Genomic DNA, 23,161 nt, shown 5'->3' with positions numbered 1-23,161 from the left:
GAACATTCATATTTTAAAGCCACTGAGATCACTGTCATAAAATGTGGCGGAACTATCAAGGCTGGTGTGTAAAGCCATTTTAGATAAATTGAGAGCATGCAGTATTTTTATTTCCTGCTGTGGATGTAAGTGTTGAACTACAACACCAATGATCCTTGAAAATTCAGATTCTTACATATCCCTTTTACACATGCTCACCTGTGACCATGGCCCAGCGGTCCAAACTGGCGGGCAGCTGTGTGTGTTGCAGGCTTGTCCCCTGGGTGGGGCGGGCTGGGTGCAGTGAGAGTCGGTCAGGGCGTCTACGTTAGTCTGGCTGCTCCTCTGGACACACTGGACCTGCCGCGTCTGCTCCCCTCCTCCACAGCCCTGGCTGCACACCCCCCACTCTCCTACAGACCAGCTGGAACAACACAGCACAAGATGGCTGAGTCAACATGAACAGCTACTCAATCACTTAATCATACATGGTAATCACAAATGACCCAATAACTGTACATGTCTAGTGATGAAGACACCATGTGTTGTGTCACATCTCTTCTTCAGTGGCCACTGTAGGTTATTGTTCTGCAGAGATATAAATACAAGGGATTGTATAACTGATGCTTAAAGCAATACTTCTCACACTAAATAACCATTTGTATATAAATTACTCCCTCCCTGTTACCTTGAATTATTTTTTCCCGCATGTCTCCATGGGGAACAAGGAATAAAAAAGTCTAGATGAATTGCAAGTCTGGACGACCTAAAAGTGTACTAAATATTAGGGTTTTAGCAAAAATGCAGGTGTTGGGAAACAGTGAGCAAATGAGACTTGGGTTACACTGCACGTGTCTGAGCGCTTGAAAACAGATGTTTGGTTAGGCAAAATGTTAATCAAGAATTCATGGAAAATGGGGCAATTAATTGACATATATATTTGTGGGTAAAGTATTCCTTTAAATATTGTAACTCTTAACTAAATATCAGTATTAAAACACTTTCTCACAGAGAAAGTCATTGGCAGACAATACCAATAATGAGGTGATAAATAGATGAAAATAGGCATAACTATCTCTGTGACTAAGCACCACTCATGTATCTCGTTGCAGGTCTAACTCTTTAGGGTGTTAGACACTACATGGTTGAGTGGCTTTGGGGCAAGTCAGAACAGCTGAAACTTCAGGCTTTAAAACTGTAACTTAAACCCCATTGCACAGTTTTAAACCCCCTTCTTGCATAAACTCGGCCCTCATCTCTACTAAACCTAAACATCACCACATATTTATTTCGTAATTACCTCCATTTGCTCTTTACACTCCTAACAAGTATATACATTGGCAATAACAAAAACTTGGCTTGTTTTAGGATAAATATATATCAAGCATTGATTCATCTGAGACAAACAATCATCTGACCCTGATGAGGACAGTATAGTTTATGTTATTTTTAGAGACGACCACATGTCTAAGTCTTCTAATCCCTGAGCCTCCTCTTCCTTCTCCCTTCCTCAAAGCGTCATTGCGTTTGTCCCAAGTGACCCCAGACTGAAGGTGCAGGCAGCTCAATCCCTCATCACACACTCTACCCCAAACAACCCAGGAAAACATTGCTGTCAGCACATAGAGTTGTATATATTAACAGTCTAAACTTTATTTGTGGTAATTTGGTGCATCACTTGCCTGGAATGTTGTATAGGGAGGATGAGAAGAGTTTAGCTTTAAAAGGCATTATACTGTACATGCACTATCGGATCTAAATAAATGTGCATGGAGAAATTCCATCTGGTTTCATATATGTAATGGCTTGTCAAGAGAATTAGACATGCTGCACTATCATTAAAGGGTGATTTAAAGAGCCTGTGACACGAACCCAACAACTGTTGTGCAATGAAATAGTGGGCTACTAGTAATCTCGAACCGTTAGTTTAAAAAAGAAAAAGCGATACCGTTCCGATAAATATCAATAATTTCGAACATCGCGGGAAAATTTCTTCGACTCATTTTGAGGTTTTGGGGGAAGCCGGAAGTGACGTCAATGCGGGAACGCTTCACTGTGCGGCGAGAGAGCCAAACACGGACAAAGTGTGTTGTCATGCGTAGAAATGGTGAATTACTGAGTTTAGGCACGTTAATAACGTTTTAATGAAGTTGACTACAGTATATTCATATTTGTCAGTGCTTTCATGTCAATTCGGCGAACATAAACATAAATGATCGTGGTGAAGATGATGATTAAATTAGGATTAAAAATCGGTAGTGAGAGCTGCTGAATTTCCTCCCGTCGGATGTGGTATAAAAACAAATCGATTATTTTTGTAAACTCAAGTGGATGAAACTACATTTATTAGTGCTTTCATGTCAATTCGGCGAACATATGATACATTAAATGATCGTGAGGATGATGATTTAAAAATCGTTTGTTTGAGCCGGTCTGCATTTCCTGATGAGAAAACAAACCGATGCTTTTTGTAGTTGTAGTACACCAACATGGATTAAACGTGTGGTTTCTTTACCACAATGTTGGGGAATTAATGGATAAAATGCACGGATTATTATTAAGATTCCCACTCCGATCGGGACACTAGGTCCACCGTTTCCCCGCAGCGAGGCTCCCCCCGTTGACAGTTTACGTGGGCTGGGCTGGGTGCAGTGGCGGACTGGCCATCGGGACGAATCCCGATGGGCCGGTACCGAAGTGAGCCGGTTGGATAAGTCACTAGCACATCCCCCACTCCCCCCGTTGACAATTTACTAGTGGTACCGAAGTGGGCCGGTCGAGAGTCCCGGGCTGATTTTTAGTCCCAGTCCACCACTGGCTACATGACCGTATGATCGCCCATATTGACGCACCTAATTCCTAAACTTCTAACAGATACAAAATAAACCGATCCTTCAGCCTCATATGAGCTCTCAGACACGTTCAAAATTAAACTGTCATCACTGTCTGAGCTTGCTGCTGTGTGCGCCATCGTGCGTTTACATGCAGATGCTGGGATCCTGAACGGTGCAGCTGGAGCGCTGTGCCCGCATTGACGTCACCCATAATTTGGCGGGACTTGAAGAATCCCCGAGAAGATCCAGGAAATGGTCAACATTGAAGGGCAGATTAATGGTTATCAAAGTACAAATATCCAAAATCAGTTCAGTAACGGTTTTCAAGGGGACAATATTTACTCAAATTGATGGGTTTGGATGATGGGGGAAAATCGTGTCACAGGCTCTTTAAGGGAGAATGAGGGGAAAGCATGGATAAAAATTTATTTTTCTTCAAACATTTCACCAAGTGATCAACACATACGCTAAAAATATTTAACTTGATGGCATGATATTTATTGACCCCTTGGTGCAAAGATAGGAGCTTAATCCTCGTGGCGAAGGAGGCTGTGGCTCAGTGGGATAATGTGCTGAACATAGTGCGCTGAACTTTGAATCAGGGGATAGCAAGTTTGAGTCCCACTGCAGTCAGCATGTCGTTGTTTCCCTGAGACACTTCACCCCAGATTGCTCCTGTGGGGATTGGCCACAGTACTGAATGTATGTAAGTCGCTTTGGATAAAAGCGTCTAAAAAGTGAAATGTAATGTAATGTTATTGAATACATAAATACATGAAAAAAAGTTGACCATCTAAGCCACAGCGATATTTAGAGCCCCGTTGTGTCTTTCTAGAGCTGAGACATGCTTGGATACATTACGCTTGCACTGTTGGCTGCAACAAAGAGAAATCCAATACACCTTTATTTATATTTCTCCATAAATATTTCAATACTCAAATTGTACAGGATATGCAAGCACCCTAACTAATTCACATGGATAACAATTATTCTGGTTATTAGTGAATTTGGAGAATAGTCTTTTTGAGCCCAATAGCAACTTCTACAGACCCACAATTTGTAATTCAATGGTCTGGCCACTGAGAAAATGTGGTCCCAATCCCAATGTGAAACGCCCATTCTAAGCGAACGAAAACACAGGAAAATCCATGGTTTCAGGTGATTATACACTATTCAAGCGAAGCTTTTGCTAATAGATCCCCCTAAATCCTACACACTTTTAATGTAATCTTATTTTGGCTGTCTTACATCACATCTAGGATGTCTAGTTAAACGTTTGTAGATGATTAAGGTGCTATAGAGTTTTAATTGATACTGAATAGCCTAATTTATACTATGATTTATCACTTGAGCGACTCCACTGGCATGACCTTTGGTTTAATATACTGATGGATGGCATTTCAAGTTATAGAGCACCTTGTGATCTTTGCCTTGACTGTTATAGGTAAGGTAGGGATGTTGGAGGATGAGTAAGCATCACCCTCTCTGGACCGAAGCGTAGGGGATAAGATGTCCTGTGGACAGAGTGTCAAATAGCCTCTGTGGTCTAATGTTTGGACCACAGAGGCTCTAAGTGACGCTGTCTAGCTGCCCACCAGAGGCATTAAATAACTTCTGACCACTGTTTATGGCCCTGCCACTGTGTGTGTGTTGTGTTTGTCAGTGTGTGGGTGTTTCTCTGTTTATATCAGTGCACATCCACACTGTGAGAGAGAATGATATCATGCTCTTAATTTGAGCAGGCATCGGAGACCTTTTTCCATGATGTAATGCCCGCTCAGTCCAACTTGTTGGGTGCACACACAGCAAAATGAAATAACTGCAGGGCCTTAGATTAGAGTGCCTTGCAGAGATGGACTGAAGACCACATATGACCTATTGGTCGGTCCTGCACATATTTTGTCTCTGCTCACAGTTTATGCACAAGTAGGGCCCACAAACTGTATGAAAGTGATGCAAAAACTTGTCCAGATGCTTGGTGATAAGAAGAAACATATGTACATTTACTAGGACAATATGCTGCAGTTTAGTTCGACAAAAAGGTTATATAATATACCAGGCTATCACAAAAGTACAACTGAAATCAGTTCTGGATGATTAAACAATGAAAAATAACTCTAACAAGGCAGGATACACAAATCAATGTGATTATTGGAAACCCCAACTTTACAGCAGTACTGTAACTATATTATATGCATGTTATGAAAGTTTAATATGAAATCTGAGATCTGTATATAATACCATATTACAGTGCTGCAAATAACTGTAATCAGAGTGTAAAAGCATGGAAATAAAGGCTGGAGGATAAAACACAAAGCAATAGGAACAATATAATAATAAACGTTCCTTCATAGCATAAAAAGGTCTGTTTATTCAGAGGTGAAACAAAGTATTCCAAGACAGTTATTCAGCTATCAGTTCTCAGTTAACATCATATACTGTCTATATATGTATTATGTGCTCAAACACTGAAAATCTGTCACATCTTACTGAATCCAATTATGTTTAGATCATAGTAGCTCTGTAAGTGTCTTCGCACAGTGCTGCCACACACACACACACACACACACACACACACACACACACACACACACACACACACACACACACACACACACACACACACACACACACACACACACCTAAAGCAGGCCCAGCTGTGGATAATAAAGGAGATAGCAGATGAGTGTTAACAGCTGTGAGATTACTTTACAGCCACCATTATCACTGCTTCCCTTAACACAGTGTAAACAAACACATCCATTAGTGAGAAAATGCTGATAGGGTTGGTGTGTGTAGCTTTATAAGAGTGGTGGAATGTGAGAGAGAGAGGGAAAGAGAGAGAAAGAAAATGAAGCGTGGAACAAATCCAAATCAAAAAGGAGCATCGATATCTTCTATTATTTATAGGTGACTTTTTTAGATACGGCAAGACAGGCAGACAGACGGACAGACAGAGAAGCAGACAGAGTGTTTATGTTTGTCACAACATATCCCAACAAATCCCTGCTGAGAGATTGGAAGTGCTATGACCCCAGCACTACTGAGTTTGAATGACAGCTCGCCCTGGCTGGCTGCTTGGTCAATGGTCTATGGAGAGACAGGGTTGGACAGGTCACAGAGAAGACGTGACATCAAAGTGTCCAGGCCATTAGGGTTATGTTTACAGCTGAGCCTGAAGCCACCCTCTTACTGTGTATGTGGACGGGTTAGAAGTGGGACAGAAAGGTCTCACAACTGACCTCCAAGGCTTCACCTATGCCTCTGTGTGTGAGAGAGACAACGAGAAGGAACAAAGTGGGGACCGAGGGAGGCAATACCCCTTGAAGAGAATGTATGTGTGTGAGTGTGTAGAGGTCGAGGGAAAATGAAGCATCTGTTGTACCTACATTATCCTGAGGGATGAGTAAGCAGTTAAGTACTGACTGAAACATATGGAAGTGTAGCAGTCACTGTTTCTGGCTACCAGATAATAACAGTGTGAGCACACACTGTAAACCTGCAGATAAAGCTTCAATTGTTTGGCCTTTCTGCGTAAACCAACAAACACTGTCAGCAAAGGTTTTCCAATATCCTCCGTAATGTATGCCCTCTCCTTAAATATTCAACTCCACTACAATCCATTCACCAATAAGAACGTAATTCAATGTTCCACTCTAAGTGGGCAAAGAAACATAATACACTCCTGCATGTGTTTCACATACATACATGTATACAGTAATATGTCCCTATTTGTTATCTGATTTTTACAAGGGTACCATTTTGTAAGTCAATATGCTGACGTTTTTAGAGTGCACAAAATAAGTTACATATGACATATTTTATGGTGAAATATTAGATTTTTCTGAACTGACCGAACCGAGGGGGAGCATGACAGTGTAATGTCATGCTTCCCCTCAGTGAAATTGATTGAATAATTACTAAAGATGATACCTGTGTTAGGCACGTCAGAAAAATCCGTTTAAAAAAAGGCCACGCTTTGTTTTAACAAATCATGAGAACATTAAAGACAGATTTTGCTTCGACCATATTTGTGATGCCATTTCATTCTTTAATTATTATAGTTGGGTGATACAAATCTAAACTTTCTCCATGATAACTGAGCCTTTCCATCTACTGCTTATGTTGAGAATGCTTTGTGAAATGTCTGCATAAGAAACGGACTGCATTTATGAATTTGAGCATCACCATTAAGCTCATATATACAATAACATAAACGTTATTCAGACACATACCACTTATGTCATATTGTCAGTTGACAGTCAGTGGATTTATATGAGTTAAAATGTGCTTTTTTCACTGCACTCTAATTCAACATTGCTAAACAGTTGTAACGTTTGTAAAAGGATCCTGTGTAACGTAAATTACCCAAATAAAAACCGTTAACTATGTATATTAGGTGGAGCACAGTGTAGCCATCCTAACACAACATAGTGATCTCTTTGCCTGACAACCCCATGAGTTCAGAGGTTTTTAGCCTGGGTGGGAATGATCTGTAAAGCTGGCTGTGATGCGAAAAGTACCAGCTTTCCTTCAATATAGCAGTGAAAACAAAGCAGGAATGACACATAATACACACCACATTAGTACACATGATGACCCAATGAACCACAAGCATGCCATTATAACTTAAAATGTCTGACCTAACAAATCCCTGGAGGGACATGGCCACCTTTTTCTATGACTTTATATTGTCTGTCAACACGCTCACTGTCAGTTAATGAGAGACAGCTATGTGGTCATCACATGGATTTTCCTAGGATACCTGTTCCAAAACAGACACAAACCATATGAGCAAGAAGGAAAAAAAAGACACTGGCACTCTAATGCAGAGGAAAAACTCCCCTTACAATGAAACATGAGATAATTTGTAACTGGAATTCCATGATTTCAGGGCTGATTACATGATATTGTTGCCCTTTTTAATGCTATGTTTTTTTTCAGCAGGTGTCGGGAGACCACCAGTGGAATACATATTAAGGTTGAGATGACTTCATAAGTATGAGGGGAGATTTATAGAGAAAAGGACAATATAGAGGGATGGAAAGATTGAAAATTAAACAACTTTTCAAAATGTATTCATCAATGTTACCGTAATATATTTTATCGTAGTAGACTTTGGACTGCAATGTTCATTGGGTGTAGTTACAAAAATCTTTCCTCGGGATGAAAGGGTGAGAGAGTTTAGGTGTGAATGAGTTTAATGGAAACCAAACACCACCACTGTTCCTCTCCTCTCCTGCCCTGCCATGTCTTCTTCCTGTATCTGTGCACGTGTGTGTGTGTGTGTGTGTGTGTGTGTGTGTGTGTGTGTGTGTGTGTGTGTTTACCAGACAGCAGCTGATGGTCATTCATTCTGCTCATGGCATCATACATACCCTCGTGCATATATCTTTATGTTATTTTATGTAGCTACTGTATATTGTCGATCTGTACCTGTGCACAAGAATCTCAATCTTGGATGTTGTTTGCTAGTTTTCTATTTTATTGCTTCTTAAAAATTGTAAATAACTGTATTATATTACATTTGATGAATTTAGCAAATGCTGTAATACAATATGTTTATAGCATTAGAGGCACTGATGTCCGGGAGCAAAGATGTAACAATGCTCTATTGTGCCTGTATCTGGCTTTTAATGGCCTTTAATCGAAAAATAATAAGACGTCTTGAAATTATTTTAAAAGGCTTGACTTTGCCACAGCAAAACAAAACAGCTTAACATGCAGGGGAAAAAGACCCATTTGGATATAAAACAGTAGAATTTTTCTGGATATCCACATGCAACAATGACCAAGATGAGGTCAGTGTCTCAGATAAACCATTCTCTGCTCGTAAATCAAGTCACAACTTGTCAGCAGTGTCGACCTCATTTGTAAGAATCTGGCTGATATGTCAGCCCATTGCTAAGACTGTACATGGGTATACTGAGAATAGAGGCACAGCGGAATTGACGCCTCAACAGCAGCTGTCAAAAGCCTTAAGATACATGCTTTTGTTATACAATGGAAGACAGGCATCTATTATACTGTAATCCTGCACTATCTTTGCACTGGTTGTCTTGACAGGAACTCACAATTAAGTACGTAATCTGTTTAGTTTGTTCTTTGTGTTCTTTATTGGCAAATAGTTGCAGATAAGTATATCTGAAATTCTTCATAAATATGCAATTATTTAATACGACATGTAGTGAAATTGAACATTTGCCTCTCCCAAACAAATTGAGGTTTTAATGTTGTTCTGCAAGGGACTGATATAAAATAAACACATTCATATATTAAAGGTTTGCAAGGTGTTGTTTATTTCTAGCCTTTTCAACTAAAAATAAAAAAATTCAAATTTCTGCTGCAAACTTTAGCATGTCTGGTAAAATAACTTACACAGTTAGAGCATTTACTAGTGTTATGTGTCTTGAAAGCATTCCTATTTTCATCGAAAAAATCTCCCCTTGCATTAAAAACACAAGAAAAAAGCTATCCCAGGAGTTTCTCTCACTGATTTCTTTTCTGGTCAGGGCCTTCGTGACACTGACCAGAGCAGCACAGACAAGGGAGGGGTAGTTCTCCCGTGTGTGTCTTTATGTGTGTGTTCATATATGTCCTGCCTGTCAACGGGCACACCACTCCCTATGATCTCTGTAGCATCGGACCCCGCTGACTGATCTTTGATCCTCTGCCTTGGTTTATAGACAGTGACCAAACCAACTTAGCTTAGCCAAGATCCTACAAAGCCCCACCCTGAAACCACAGAACCATTAGTGGGTCTCGCTCCCACTCTCTTTCTGTCTGGTGTCATTATCGTAAAAAGTGTGTTGGTGCCACTCTAAGCGACAGCAGTGACATTTTATGACATCAAAAAAGGCATCTTGGCCACTGTACTCTGGAAGTGAACCTCAACATATGATAACATTTCCTACTTTGGTTCCCAGCTGCAAATCAATCATCAGCTTGTTTTCTGGTTTACCCTTGAGGGAGGACATTTCTGAGGTTCTCAAGGATTTGGAGGAACCAAACATACCCGATCAACTCAGCTGGCAGTGCACTTAGCAAACAGCAGCGTTTCAGAAACTACACATTGAAAAGTCATGTCTCTGGTGGTTGTTTGTAGAGCCAGAAAACTGGCGTTTTGTTATGAGCTTGGGCCCCACAGTGATGCTACATGTGAAAAAGTTAACAAGTCCTTGGCCTGCCATATTAAACAAACACAGAAGCTAACCATTGCTGACAGTTGGTGAGGTATCATGCTGAATTGGATGAAGACACAAGGACACTTTCCAATTGAACTGTGCCTTCCTCACCATATCTCACATATGTTTTTCCAAAAAGTTAAAAGTAATTTTCAATGCATGAGAGGAAAATGTTCTCAACATAGAACAGGTGTTTAACTGGACTGGGAAAGGGTGGAGAAAGTCAGTGGTGCCTGACACCTTTCATTCACTTTATTATGAGGAGATAGTGTGGGAAGTTCGGAAGAGTTGACTCAACCAATAAACAGCTCCTCTTGACATCGCATGTCAAATATTACAGTGCAGATGTGTAGGTGTTGTAGACCAATAACACATGGGGTGATGAGGAGTGAAGGAGGAGGAAGGTGAAAAGGACAGAAGGTAGGACTCAAACTACTTAACTCCATATGTTGTATCAGGATAAAGGATACAACACAATTACAGAGAAAAGTTTATTCAGACAAATGAGAGAGAATAATTAAAGTACTATTCACAAGAAAAGCAGTGTGGTAGGCTTGAATACTAAGGCAACCTATTTGGCTAAGGTTGCTAAGCCCGCGAAAGCTGTCTCCTCAAGTTCCAAACATGAACATGCACGTAGAGAATGTTGAGCGGGAACAGCCAACAATATTTTTGGCTGTCATATAACCTACACAAAATAGCCCTTCCAATTGAACAATTGAATAATTGACATACCCCAAAGTCTAGAAGTCTAGATTGGCCAACTATTTCGTCTTTCCATCCAAAAGTATGTATCAGGAAAAAGTGAGGAAATGTCTGCACCGTTCAAATACCATTTTATAATGATGTCCAGATTGAGAACCAGAGCGTAGATACATTCATGAGATCATTCAAAAATGTTAAAGGCCATGAATTGCCATTGACATTACTAAGGTTTGATTTAAATTAGTTGTGATATTATGAACTTCAATCTTAACAACAAGAGCCTATAGCCACGCTAGCAACTCTGTGAGGCTTTATACATTTGCAGAGCAGTCCTTGAGCTAGATGCTAATCTCAGCATGTTTACATGCTCACAGTGACAATGCTAATATGCTGGTTTTAAGCTGGTAATATGATCTAAGTTTACAAGTAAGCATGCTTACTGCTTGATAATTAGCAATATACAGAGCTGAGACTGATGAGAATGTCAATTCTTTTTGAGTTATTAAGTTATTATGCAAAGCCTTTGTCAAATTACTTTTGTGTTTTGACCTAATGATGACACTGGACAAAACGTCTGGCAGTCACCAAAGTGATTACAATTCTACTTGAGGGAAACATCAATGTCTGTAGAAGATATCCTTGCAAACTGTTCAATAGTAGTTGAGATATTACCATAACAAATGTCAACCTCATGATGGAACAGGAGGGAAAACCAGGAGAACATCAAAGTCACTAGCATTCAACCGCTTGGGACCATGAATGCATCTACAAAATGTCATTGAATAATCATATTTGATCTGAGAAAAAGGTTGTGCACAGACCGACACACAGACCAAACCCTGACACTATCATGGCGAAAACAAAACCAAATTGCAATAAAATATTCTTTAATCATGTGAACAATTGTGTCACTATGACTAGTAAACAACTATACAACAATTATATAAAAAAACAAAGGGTCTGACCTGGCAGGACATGGTTGGGTGTTGCAGGGTATCAGTCCGGTAGCTGGTCTTGATTTTTGATTGCAGTAGGATGTATTCACTTGCACTCGTAAGTCTTTGTAGCATGCTGACTTAGTGTTCATCTGGCCTGTAAGAGGGGATATATCCATAAAATCATCATGAAAATCATCAATACAGAAGACATTTATTTGCTCTTTAAGTTACATTCTATTCTGCTTTTATAGAACAACAGTAATACAAAACCGCAGGATCATAATTACAGTGATGGATGAAATAGTTATGGAGAATTGAATGACAGATTGTTGGCAGTTGTTTGGCATTGTTTGGCAGTATAAAAAAACAGTGTTACTGAGCTTGAAGGCGAACATTTGACCTCGGAAACTACAGTTTGACAAAACAAGGTATTTGGAACAAAAGTTGTTGTTTAAGTCATAGTGTGTCAAGCTACTTGTCAGGATGCTATCAAATGTTGGCACATAATACACCAGCAATATGTGACCTGCTTTCACACCAGTACTCAAATACATTTTAGTTAGTTAAAGACATTTAAAGAAATTTTTTTATTTTCACCACACCTTATTCTGCATGTGTGATGTGCAAAGAAAAACATGTGTCTACTGTATGACAACAACAACACATAACATTAACATTAATTAACTTTATTCTTTTAGTTACTTTTCAGGCTAATAAAGAACATAAATATATAAATACATTTATTTAGTTTTGATGATTTCTGGCCTGCATCTAGATCTGAAAGTGTTGTTGTGAGAAACATGAATCCTAGCCTCACATATCACCTGGTTGGTATTTGGCCTAAGGCATGGTCAATCTGCACATCCTAACTCATTGGGGTCAGTTAGTCAGTCACACTCTTTAATAAAGCAAACGACCCCCATTCCACCATGGTCTACAATCAGGACACAAAGAGGTGGAGGTGGTTAGGGTGGACTGCAACAGACCAGGGTGGGGAACTTTAACCTGTAGTGTCAATCAATAGGGGCTCTACACTGGGGGCTTTGTTCACACACATGAAGGCAAGCAAAAGCACACACATACAAATACACCATGCACATACAAGCACACACTTTCAGGTTTACATACCACTGACTTACAGCCCCAATTCACTATGCCATACAATAACTTTGCAAAAGTGTTGGTGTGTGAGTCTTTGTCTATGAGTCTATGTGTGTGTGTGCTAGTTAGCATAGCCTCAGGTGGGACAAAGGCCACTGGTTGAAGTCGTGTGTGTGTGTGCCTGTGCGTGTGCGTGTGCGTGTGCGTGTGTGCAGGTCACCAGTAGCACAAGAAAAGGTCCCACCACAAGAGCTATAATGTCCCCTCAGTAATGATGGGAACGCTCCTCTCTCCATTTAACCTGCAGCTAAAGGCCTTATTACAGATCAGAGAGGTCAGACTGAGCTTTAGATGCTTGCCCTGATTGAAGATCTAAAGAGGATCTGATCTTTTTGTATTCCAGCAATATAATATTTGAATTGTATCTATGTAAAAACACTTTAAAAAGTAACATATTTCGACAACAATTTTATGCAAAAAGGAAGATGAAAGAGACTCTCCACAATTTGAACACACCTATTATTGCAGCTTGGAAAACCACATTTCGACTTGATGTTCAGTGTAATATGATAAAGCAGCTAAATTATAGCTTAAGTCTTACCTCCGGCACAAGTTGCTGAGCATTGGGAGCGTATGATGGCCCATGTATAATTGTGTTTGATGTGGTGCCTTTTCTCATCAGCCTTCTTCAGAGTGTATTCCCAACGTACACCAGGATTCCAGCCCTGCAACAAGATCTACAGGAGAAAGAATGGGGAGGCAAAAGGATCAAGCACAGCAAAAGTAGCAAAAATATGAAGACACAAGTAATCATGGGAATTTAAGAAAGTTAGTCACAAAGTAATGAAAGACGAAAAAGGAAGGGTTTTGGATAATAGGAGGCCCTATTATGCTTCTTGGATTTTCCATTTCCTGTTGTGTGTTATATCGTTTTTCGTGCATGTAAATGGTCTGAAAAGGCTAAATTCCCAAATTTCTCTCCAGAGGGGGCTTCTCCCCCTTACGGCCCGTCCACACGGCAGCGTGCATTGAAGCTTCAACGCTTCTGCTCATTCACTTTGAATGGGGTGACGCCACGCTTTGCCGAACTGCATTGTGAGAGTGTCGCTTCGCTTTGCTCGCTTCAAAAGTTGAGCAAAGTTCAACTTTTGAAGCTTTGACGGAAGCGTCAGCCAATCAAATCATATGCCAGTACAAGCTCTAGCCAATCAAACCGCGTGCTTGTGTGTCCGGGGTTGGAGAGGTTGTTGTTCGAGCTTCAGACACGCCCGCCGGCAAGCTTCAACGCTGCGTTACACTCCCCTCACCTGAAACTCCTAGATTGGACACTTTTGTTTACTTCTGCAACAAAATGAAATCACTATGTTAGACTCATGCTTCTATTGGCAAGCCCTCTAACACATTGTACATGATAGGCTAAGGGGCGGGACATCTTTAAGCGGTTGGCCAATCACAACAGAGCCAGCCAGCTAACCAATCAGAGCAGACTGGGCTCTAGTTTCAGACAGAGGGTGAAAAGAAGTGCTGCAGCACAGACAGTATGAGAAACATTAAGACATTTTTGAACATTAAAGCATGTTAACATGTCTCACTAGAAAGTACAAAATACAAAAATGAACCTAACAATTTGCATAAAATGTCCTCAAAGTAAAAACAGTTATTTTGTGTCCAGCGATGCCTTACCTCTATGACTAGTGTATCATTAGTGGGTCCGGTTGATATGAGGCTCTCGGGTCTGTTGTAGGGTCTCTTGTATTCAAAAATGGCTCCAGCAATGGGATGTCTGCCTGGCCAGTCTACCGTCCAGTGCCCGTTCAGGTAGTAGCGTCTCTGAGTGTCCCTCACAGCCAGATAGGAGCTGGATGTATTCTGCTCCATCACACGGATACTCCGAGCTCCTGCTGGTATGGTTACCACCCCATAATACTCTGAAAAGAGTGCAAAAATATGAATAAGTGCAAGCATTTTGTAGCTGTGTATGAGCTTTAAAATGTTAAAAGGCACGCAAATACAGTTGGGATAAGCAAACAAATCAGTAGCCTTTAAAATATTTCCCCTGAAAACCAATGAACTGAACAATTCAACTACATACTCACGGTTGGTATAATGCTGCTTTGTGTACTGTCCTTTGAAGATCTTGCAGGTGGAGTTGTCTCCTTGACACACACCACAAGCATCAGGCACAGCTGTGGAGCCCAAAACACGGTCACAGCCCACTCTCTGTAGAAGAAAAAACATCATTGAATTTCACCAACAAAAAAATTAATCTGTCAAAACTACCATCCCTCATGTGGTCAACATCGTACAAATTAACAGCGAGGATGTCCATTGATGTTACACTTAGATTTTATAGCTCAACTTCAAAGACTGAATGATAACATCTTCAAAAAAATTACTAACTCCACAACACTTTGAAATCCTTCTTCAGTCAAACCTGCTAATGTCTGTCTATCCTGAAACCCATTTTTATAGACTTTTGTTTTATGTCCAACATTATTTTATTGGTATGTTTTAAAAATAAACATTTTCATTCATCTTTTGTTTACTATGTTTTTGCGTTCTATGTATTTTTGTTAAAATGTTACTGTCCCACTTCAGTCCATCGACTCTATCAGTGGGGCCCTATTGTTTGGCTTTCTGTTGTTATTTTGCGTTGGGATATCCTGCTTTGGCTTTGCTTTGTTTCTTGAAGCACCTGCAAAGACTGTTTTTAGAAGGTTAACAGAAAGTTAATATTGTAATTACTTGAAAACATTACCTCACACAGTCCGTCAATACAGACATTAGATCTGTCCTGTGAGCAGAGAGTCCCATCTTTGACTTTGCTGGCCAGGGCGAAGAAGAAATCATAGCCTTCAGCAAAGCAGTACAGCTTACAGACATCTTGATCTGGGAGGAGAGAAAATAACCACAGGGGCCAACAAGCAAATCATTTGTAAAACTCTCTCCCAGACTTTCTCTTTACCGTTTCAAATCTTTATTGGAGTCATTTTTGTCTCACCATCCACTCTGGTGTACGGCCTCCAGCTGTAGTACCATCCTCTGAACTGTTTGCCATTGAATTCTGCGCACTGCTGTGCTCTGTAGTCGGTGGTGTTGTGGGGACAATCCTCAGTGTTGCAGAGTTTGTATGACTTGGAGGAGCCCTCACAGAACTTCCCTCCATATGAAGGTCTGCAGTGACGGACTGAATTAGTTGCCATTCTGTGTACCAGCATGACTAGGTGAGTGTGCTCTTCAGTATATGTATGACTGTGCCTTTGTGAGGGCTTCTCCAATTACAGGTGTATATCCCCAGGCTAGGTTCCTCAAAATCCCTTCCATGGGACAATTACACCTTCTATAAGCCCTCTAATCACATTGTCACTTATCTCTTTCTCGTTCTCAGATTCCTCCCTTTATATCTCTGCATTTCATCTTTCGCTTTTCTAATCCTTCCTCTGTCATCTCCTAACACCAACTCCCCCCAACCCTCCTTTCCCTCTCTCCCCTTGCCTGTCTTTGTCTCTTCATTTCCCTCCACCACCATATCTCTCTCTTTCTCCTGAATCACTCTCTGTCTAATTTAACCTGCCACTTGTCAGGATCTTGGCATAACATGATAAAGAGGAGGCCCCAGCATGTGGGATAGGGCCCCCTTTCTGACTGGCAGAGCAAATCATCCTGAGTGACTGATGAGTAGGGGGACTAAGTGTACAGATAAGTGATGAAGCCGCAGACCCATGTGAGTTATCTTCCCATGTGTTAATATACTGTTGGCCTTGAGTCAAGCAATCACAATTTGCAGAGACTATTTCTGTACGGAAATATGGACACTCAGTTTGTCCTGAAAATGACAGAAGAACATAGTGATTCAAATTGTTTTGAACAACAAGTCAAAACTCACCTCTAGAGGTGGGCTTTACGTTTATTTTCAAATCTTTGACTTTATATATTTGAACATGGAGAACACTCCAGGAAGGCACTGCTCTCAGGTTTTGCTTGCTGGAAACATTGTGTTTCTCTTGCAAAATGTATACATTGTCAATTTTACATTTCTTCTTAAATTACATACAGATAAAAACAAATAAATGTATACATAAAAGAAAAAAGCAAACTCCAATGTGTACATTTGTGAACTTAAGATGCGCCTGCTAAGCTAAGCTAAGCTAAGCTAAACTAAGCTCCATAACAAGTTACTTACTGTACACTAACATGAGAGTGCTAATAACACTCTTATCCAACCCTCTAACTTATCTAAAGGCATTTCAAAAATGTGAAACTATTCCCAAAACTGATATTTACATGTTTTAAGCCACGCTCATCCCTGCTAACATGCACTGCTATACGTTTGTTTGTGACCATTGTTCCTGTGTGTCTCTACCTGGGGTTGTTGCACTGCCTCTCTCGATAGGTGACTCCGCTCTCACAGCTTCGTGAGCAGGAAGACCAGGACGACCACTCTGACCAGTGGCCATGCTGAGGCCTCGGACCCTCGTCACCCTGTTTAACACACTGGCCCCTACGACACCACTGGAGAAACAGAGAGAGGAATCATGAGTGAAAGAGAGGGGAGGCGTGCAAATAGCAAAGTGTCAAATAAGTGTAAAAAACTTAAAGACAAGACCATGCCTTTTATCTTCTTTACAATGACGCTCTGTCTAACAATGCAAGGTCTGTAAGATGTAGCTTTTAGGTTTAACAGTATAAAAGGTTGTGGCACAGTTCTGTTCACATACAGTACTCACAATCCATCAGTGAATCTTCAGTTGTCTTGCTGTTTGGACAGCTTCTACCTTTAGCTGTCATCAACTAGAATTAACTAAGCTAAGCCAAACACGCAACTGAAATGTGGAAAAACGGTCTCATACCTGACAAGGATACTCTCCTACTGGGAAAGTCTGTCATATTTGCTTGTCATGTTGACCTACACTGTATTTAATATTTGCTTTTTCCTCCCAACTTTCCTTTTTACTTTATAAGAGCAGTAAAAGTAACAAAACGAAAGCATAAAACCGGTTCAAGAATTGTTGCCACAAATCACTGTAATGTTTCTTCACCGCTAAAAACATCTTGTAAAATGGTTGTTCTAAAACAGACGATGAATCATCTGCAAAAGTATTAAAATTATAACTACTTTAAGGCTAGGGTATCAGTTTATCTGTGACTTAAAAATGACCTCAATTGAACCAGAACTGGCAGATTTGTGTGTGTTTCAAAAATGTTTTTTAGTTTGGTGAGGCAAAATTCTCCTGGCAATCTGATCTATGGAGTGTTGAGAGATCTACGTAAACAAAATAAGAAGCTCAGCAGTAATAACCAGCTGCTTCATCTTACCCTGCAGAGAGGAGCTTCATTGGGGTCATAACGACCTCCTCAGATAGCACCCCCCTCTGCACAGGCTCCTCCAGCTTGTCTTGACAGTTTACGTCACAAGTTGATGAGGTGCTACGGGAAGCTCATCTTCACGTTTCTGAATCAAGTTATTGAGTGCATGTGCCACAAAAAAGACTGAGCTATTAACCAATCACATTAAAAAAAAAAAAAGATTCATTACTCACCTCGAAATCCCTACATTTAATTTGAAACAACTCAGCAGAATCTAGACTTACTTAAAGCAACATTATGTCACAAGCTCATCCCTGGAGGAAAATAAACTGGATTTGTACATGAGAAGATGACATCAGTCACAATATACCCAGTCCAGTTTGCCTTTGAGTAATCTAACCTTTGCAAGCACACAAACACACACTGTACACACACAACGCAGTGCATTAGTATAGATAGTGTGGCAAATATTCCACTGTTCTTGTTTTTACTTTGTGCTTATGCCTGCCATGAGACAGACGTTTGCGTACACCCTTACACACACCCCTCCAACTAATCTTGTGGCCCTTGACTAAGAACTAGAACAGCTGATTTCCCCTCAGTTTCCCCCTGCGGCTGAGTGCCACGGATTCCTAAGTGAGCCTGTCATTGTTTGTGTTCGGTTAATTGTCCCGTGGAGGGAGAGGGCGGGATTAAACCATCAAGTTCAATATATTGAGAAGCAAATGTGGATGATGGGCTGTCATGGGAGGGAGGGTAAGAGCAAGAGCGAGCCTTTGGGGGAGAATCATCTTGAAAGAAGTAAGGAAAGAAACAAAGAATAAATAAAGAGCACAGATTGCTTTCTGGCCTGAGCCCCAATGGCTTATTTTTGCCACGTCAGCAACAAACCAATTGCAGCTGCTCCCTGAGGTAAAATAATGAAGGGAGAGTGTGGTTCACTATCAAAAAAAAAAGATATTCTACTGACACTGCACTCAAATGAACCCACATCTAAAACATTACAAAACTCTTTGCTCACAAGTTGATTTATTAGTCTGCATGGGAACAAAGATCTTGGTGTGTAAAAAGAGGCAGTTTAAGAAGTGCAGCGTCACTCACTGTTCAAGGCCTTTTGTTTCGAAATAGCCAAACTAAGTGGTATAATCTGCACTACATAATACTAAAGCCCTCAATAAATGCTGCTTTTATAATAGCATCTCCATTAATTTTGCCTGTTCACCTTATAAAATACTGTCACGCTTTGTCAAGTGTAATTAAATCACCCTGAGGTCGGTGGTATCCCTTTGAGGAGGAATCTATGCGATGGTCTGTGTGTGAGACTTTTTTAACAAGCTCTATCCCTCACATACTAAATGTCACACAGCTGATAATACTAAGCAGGGTGGTGAAAAAAAGCTGGAACAACTGATGCCTTAAAGCCGAAAATCCATTAAATTAACTTATTTCATTGTTCTTTTGTAGACCAGTTCGTTAATTCTGTGCTGGGATTTTGCAAGCTGTCACTTCTAATGTTTTTTTGAATTGTGTTATTGGGCATATTTTATACACAACTGCAAAGAAATGTTTATGAGTGGCTCTTTTTTGCTTCCTTTCATGTGTGGATTTATTTGTTAAGATGTTGCCATGGAGTGTGTGATGGCAACAGTCAAGAAAAAAACACATGGTGTCCTCTTTTGACAAAACAGGCGTATAAACTGCAACCTTAATTTGGCTCCTTTGGCTAAAACAGAACAAAGGTTATCTCAGTGATGGTATGATTAAAGGGCAAAGCTACCCCCTGGATATATCACGCACTATTTACATGATTCATAACATCCTAACGAAAGGGGTTTCTAGCTGCTGTAAATGTCTCTATGACCCATCAAATATTCTTAAAGCAATGGAATGAATGGGTTCTTCTGCCAGTCAAAGGGTGCCACTCTTGAAGTAAAAAAGCTTGTGCGCCAATCTCCCAGAACCCCACCCCCCACACACACACACACACACACACACACACACACACACACACACACACACACACACACACACACACACACACACACACACACACACACACACACACACACACACACACACACACACACACACGTGTTGAGTCACCATATCGGGGCCGCAGGCAGAGCCTTCAGCTGCTGGCATGAATTTCGTCTCACACTTCCTCCCAACACGGTGGCACCACAGAGCCTTGCAGATATCCTGGAACAACAAACGCAAGGAGTTAGACTTTACTTCTAATGTACTGCTGTTTACAAAGCCAACAATGGGATAGATAATAAATTATGATAACATTGTTATTTTGCCATATGAGGGCTATTATAACATGATGGAAAACTTACTAACAATTAGATTGTCTGAATAATGATCTTCTGGCACGCTATCAGTGTGAAGCAACCCCAAAATATGTATGCTTCAGTAGCTAGGATAACAACACTTTATTGTCTCACAGGCCATGCATCACTGATAGTAAAACATGAACATCTACACTTCTGCAGAAACTAAAACAGCTGCTGTCCGTATCTTCATACATGTTCCTTGCCTAAGATACAGCTAATCTTATGGTCAGAAAAAGTTAAACCTGCACAGGATATAAACAGAGATACTGGTAGGTAGTGATTTGCATTAACAGGACACAAATGACTTAACAAACTTGACATGCTTCAAACATTCTGAAGGGACCGGCTGGTTTCCCTGTTCACATCGCCTGAGAAACATGGCCTTCTGCTTTCTAACATGTCCAGTCTATTACTATCCGAATGACTATATCAGATTTTGACAACTCAGTGCAGATGTTGACAGGCACCTTGGCCTCAGCTTGTTGCTGCCAAGAGCCACCATGGAATTCATCCCAAAGCCTATTTGTCCAGCTGTTTAGCTTGCTCAGGCCTGTTGTAGCAGTACAAATGGCAGAAAGGGACAGGGAAAAGAGTAAGTGAGTGATGGAAGGATAAGACAGAGAGAGATGATGGACACAGTGAGACTGAAACTGAGTTAAAGAGAGAAACAGGAAAAACCACACACACACACCTCAGAGAGTATAATTTGGCTCCTCAGGCAGTACCGTATCTTGAGAAGGCCTGCCAAAAGGTTTCGGGAAATATGAATTCATTGCACGATGAATTGCACCGTTGAGGACAATTCTCGTGGTGTTGTTTTCTTGTGTAACAAGTGTCTGGAAAGTCGGTGAGTGTGATTGTTGCTTGGGGATTTCTGGGTCCTGAGCACCTTGCTGCAGGTGCAAGACCAAAGATAGTGCATAGAATGAAAACAAAACCACGAGGGAGCAATTCTCAGGTATCTTGAAATTATACTTGGATATTTCAATGTTTAGATGAGAAAGCTAAGTAGAATAACGTGTGCTCCTCATGGGTTTAAATCCAGGTAGTAATCTCTGTGGTATTTTGAAAGCTTCTTTCCCAAACTGTTTCCACCATCAATAAAACAGAAAACCTCAAAAGTATTGTTTTCGAGGAGAAAGAAGAAGAAGAAGACAAAAAAACTTGTCTGTCTTCTTGCCAGTCCTGTCCCATTCACCAACTTGCAACAATTAATAAATAAACAGGAGATGTGGAGTTTTTCAGCAGAACTATTGTGTGCCATGGTCCTTTTTTGGAAGGTCAGGTGCATCTCAAAGTGAGGTTCAGCTGGGTAACATGTTTGGGCCCATGAAGATCTCAAATTCAGATGCAAGAACACCAATACTTGAAGAACACCAGACTTTACAGTGCCAACAAACATTGGAGTAATCTAAACCCTATCTGGACTCAGTCAGGGTATATCAACCAATAACATCAGCCGCAATGAGACAATGGGAGAGCAAAAAGGAGCGATTCCCATTGGCAATGCTCCAGTGTATATTTAGTCATCCATCCCAGTGAGCATTTCATGGGCAGCATTATAACCCTCACTGTTTATATTGTGTGTGAGAGAGAGAGGGAGTACCATACTCATGCATGTCTGTCTGTGTGTATTCACATGAGGGAATGCAATCCTAATCAGTTGCTCTTTTCCTTCCTCTTCCCTTTATTCTTCTACATCATTCCCACCAACCCGCTCTCAATTTCATTCTCTACTTTTTCCGAAGAAACAATTTCCATAACATAGTTTTAAACTAATTAAGAAGCACTGAATTTCAGTGGATTGGCTGAGAAACCCCCCCAGAGGGAATTCAAACACAGCATGGAAGTTTTTAAATGGTTATTGGTCACATTTCAGTCAAAATCTACTTTACCTTCTTAAAGTCGAGGGTGCAAAGTTTGGCCTTCTCCCCAAATTGCCATTTACACTGTGTATCAGCATCGTAGAGCTCGCCAGGCAACTTCTCAGGGTATCGATACTCCTTGATTGCTCTGGGTTCATCTGATAAGCACAAGGCCTGGGCGGAACTGGAGGAGAAGAGGAGAATAAAATAAACAGTCATGGAAAAGTAGACGAACAAAAGGAGAGATAAGAAGAAATCAGAGAAACAAGGACAAAACGGAAGAAAGTTGGGGTAATTTTGGTAAGTGTGGACAGGAAAGGAAAGTAGGGAAACATATAAAGCAGATTTCATCATTAATCTAATATACAACATCTGTGCAAACACAAACAGTCATTCACCCACATGAGCTAAATGTAAGGTAGCTGATACTTAAGGTTCCATGCTGTGCACATAGACATTTCACAACAGGGAGCATCAATACGTGAAGCTCCATTGTTTCCCACTGTGGAGAGTGCTGACAAGTATTGCCATGGTAACAAAAAAAGTTGCCAAACTTAAAACCTGAGAGTAAGGGTTTTAATGCATCACAGGCTCAATTATGACATGTCAGACATAAAAAATCCCTGCCCATATTGCTCAAATCCTAATACCAGCAGGGGTTTTCAATGTTAGGTGATATCACTGGTTACTATACGGAGATGGTTTACAGTTTATACACTGCAGTTGGGGGAATATACTGTAATACAACAATATGGTGGAAAGGCATGAAAAGGCAAAATATCTTGGAAACGTTCATAGTGCTAGTGAGTGGTCATGATTGCTTTAGCAGATTATAAGTGGGTGTGTGTGTGTGTGTGTGTGTGTGTGTGTGTGTGTGTGTGTGTGTGTGTGTGTGTGTGTGTGTGTGTGTGT

At 40.6% G+C, this 23,161-nt stretch overlaps 1 protein-coding gene across 1 annotated transcript in view; it reads right to left on the bottom strand.

Moving 5' to 3' along the window:
- adamts16 (ADAM metallopeptidase with thrombospondin type 1 motif, 16) overlaps positions 1-23,161 on the bottom strand; it is a 37,106-nt gene that overhangs the window by 3,311 nt on the left and 10,634 nt on the right. Inside the window, exons 8-17 of the mRNA XM_010768653.1 lie at positions 22,280-22,433; positions 20,152-20,247; positions 17,105-17,253; positions 15,743-15,915; positions 15,500-15,630; positions 14,838-14,961; positions 14,425-14,669; positions 13,343-13,478; positions 11,668-11,794; positions 199-403 (exon numbers count right to left, since the gene is read on the bottom strand). Of these exons, the coding sequence (XP_010766955.1) occupies positions 199-403; positions 11,668-11,794; positions 13,343-13,478; positions 14,425-14,669; positions 14,838-14,961; positions 15,500-15,630; positions 15,743-15,915; positions 17,105-17,253; positions 20,152-20,247; positions 22,280-22,433 (1,540 nt within the window). The remainder of the gene's footprint in view (positions 1-198; positions 404-11,667; positions 11,795-13,342; positions 13,479-14,424; positions 14,670-14,837; positions 14,962-15,499; positions 15,631-15,742; positions 15,916-17,104; positions 17,254-20,151; positions 20,248-22,279; positions 22,434-23,161) is intronic.

Source organism: Notothenia coriiceps, unplaced genomic scaffold, assembly GCF_000735185.1.
Source record: "Notothenia coriiceps isolate Sejong01 unplaced genomic scaffold, NC01 NC01_scaffold00005925, whole genome shotgun sequence".
NCBI lineage: Eukaryota > Metazoa > Chordata > Actinopteri > Perciformes > Nototheniidae > Notothenia > Notothenia coriiceps.
This window is presented reverse-complemented; position numbering and strand designations above follow the sequence as displayed.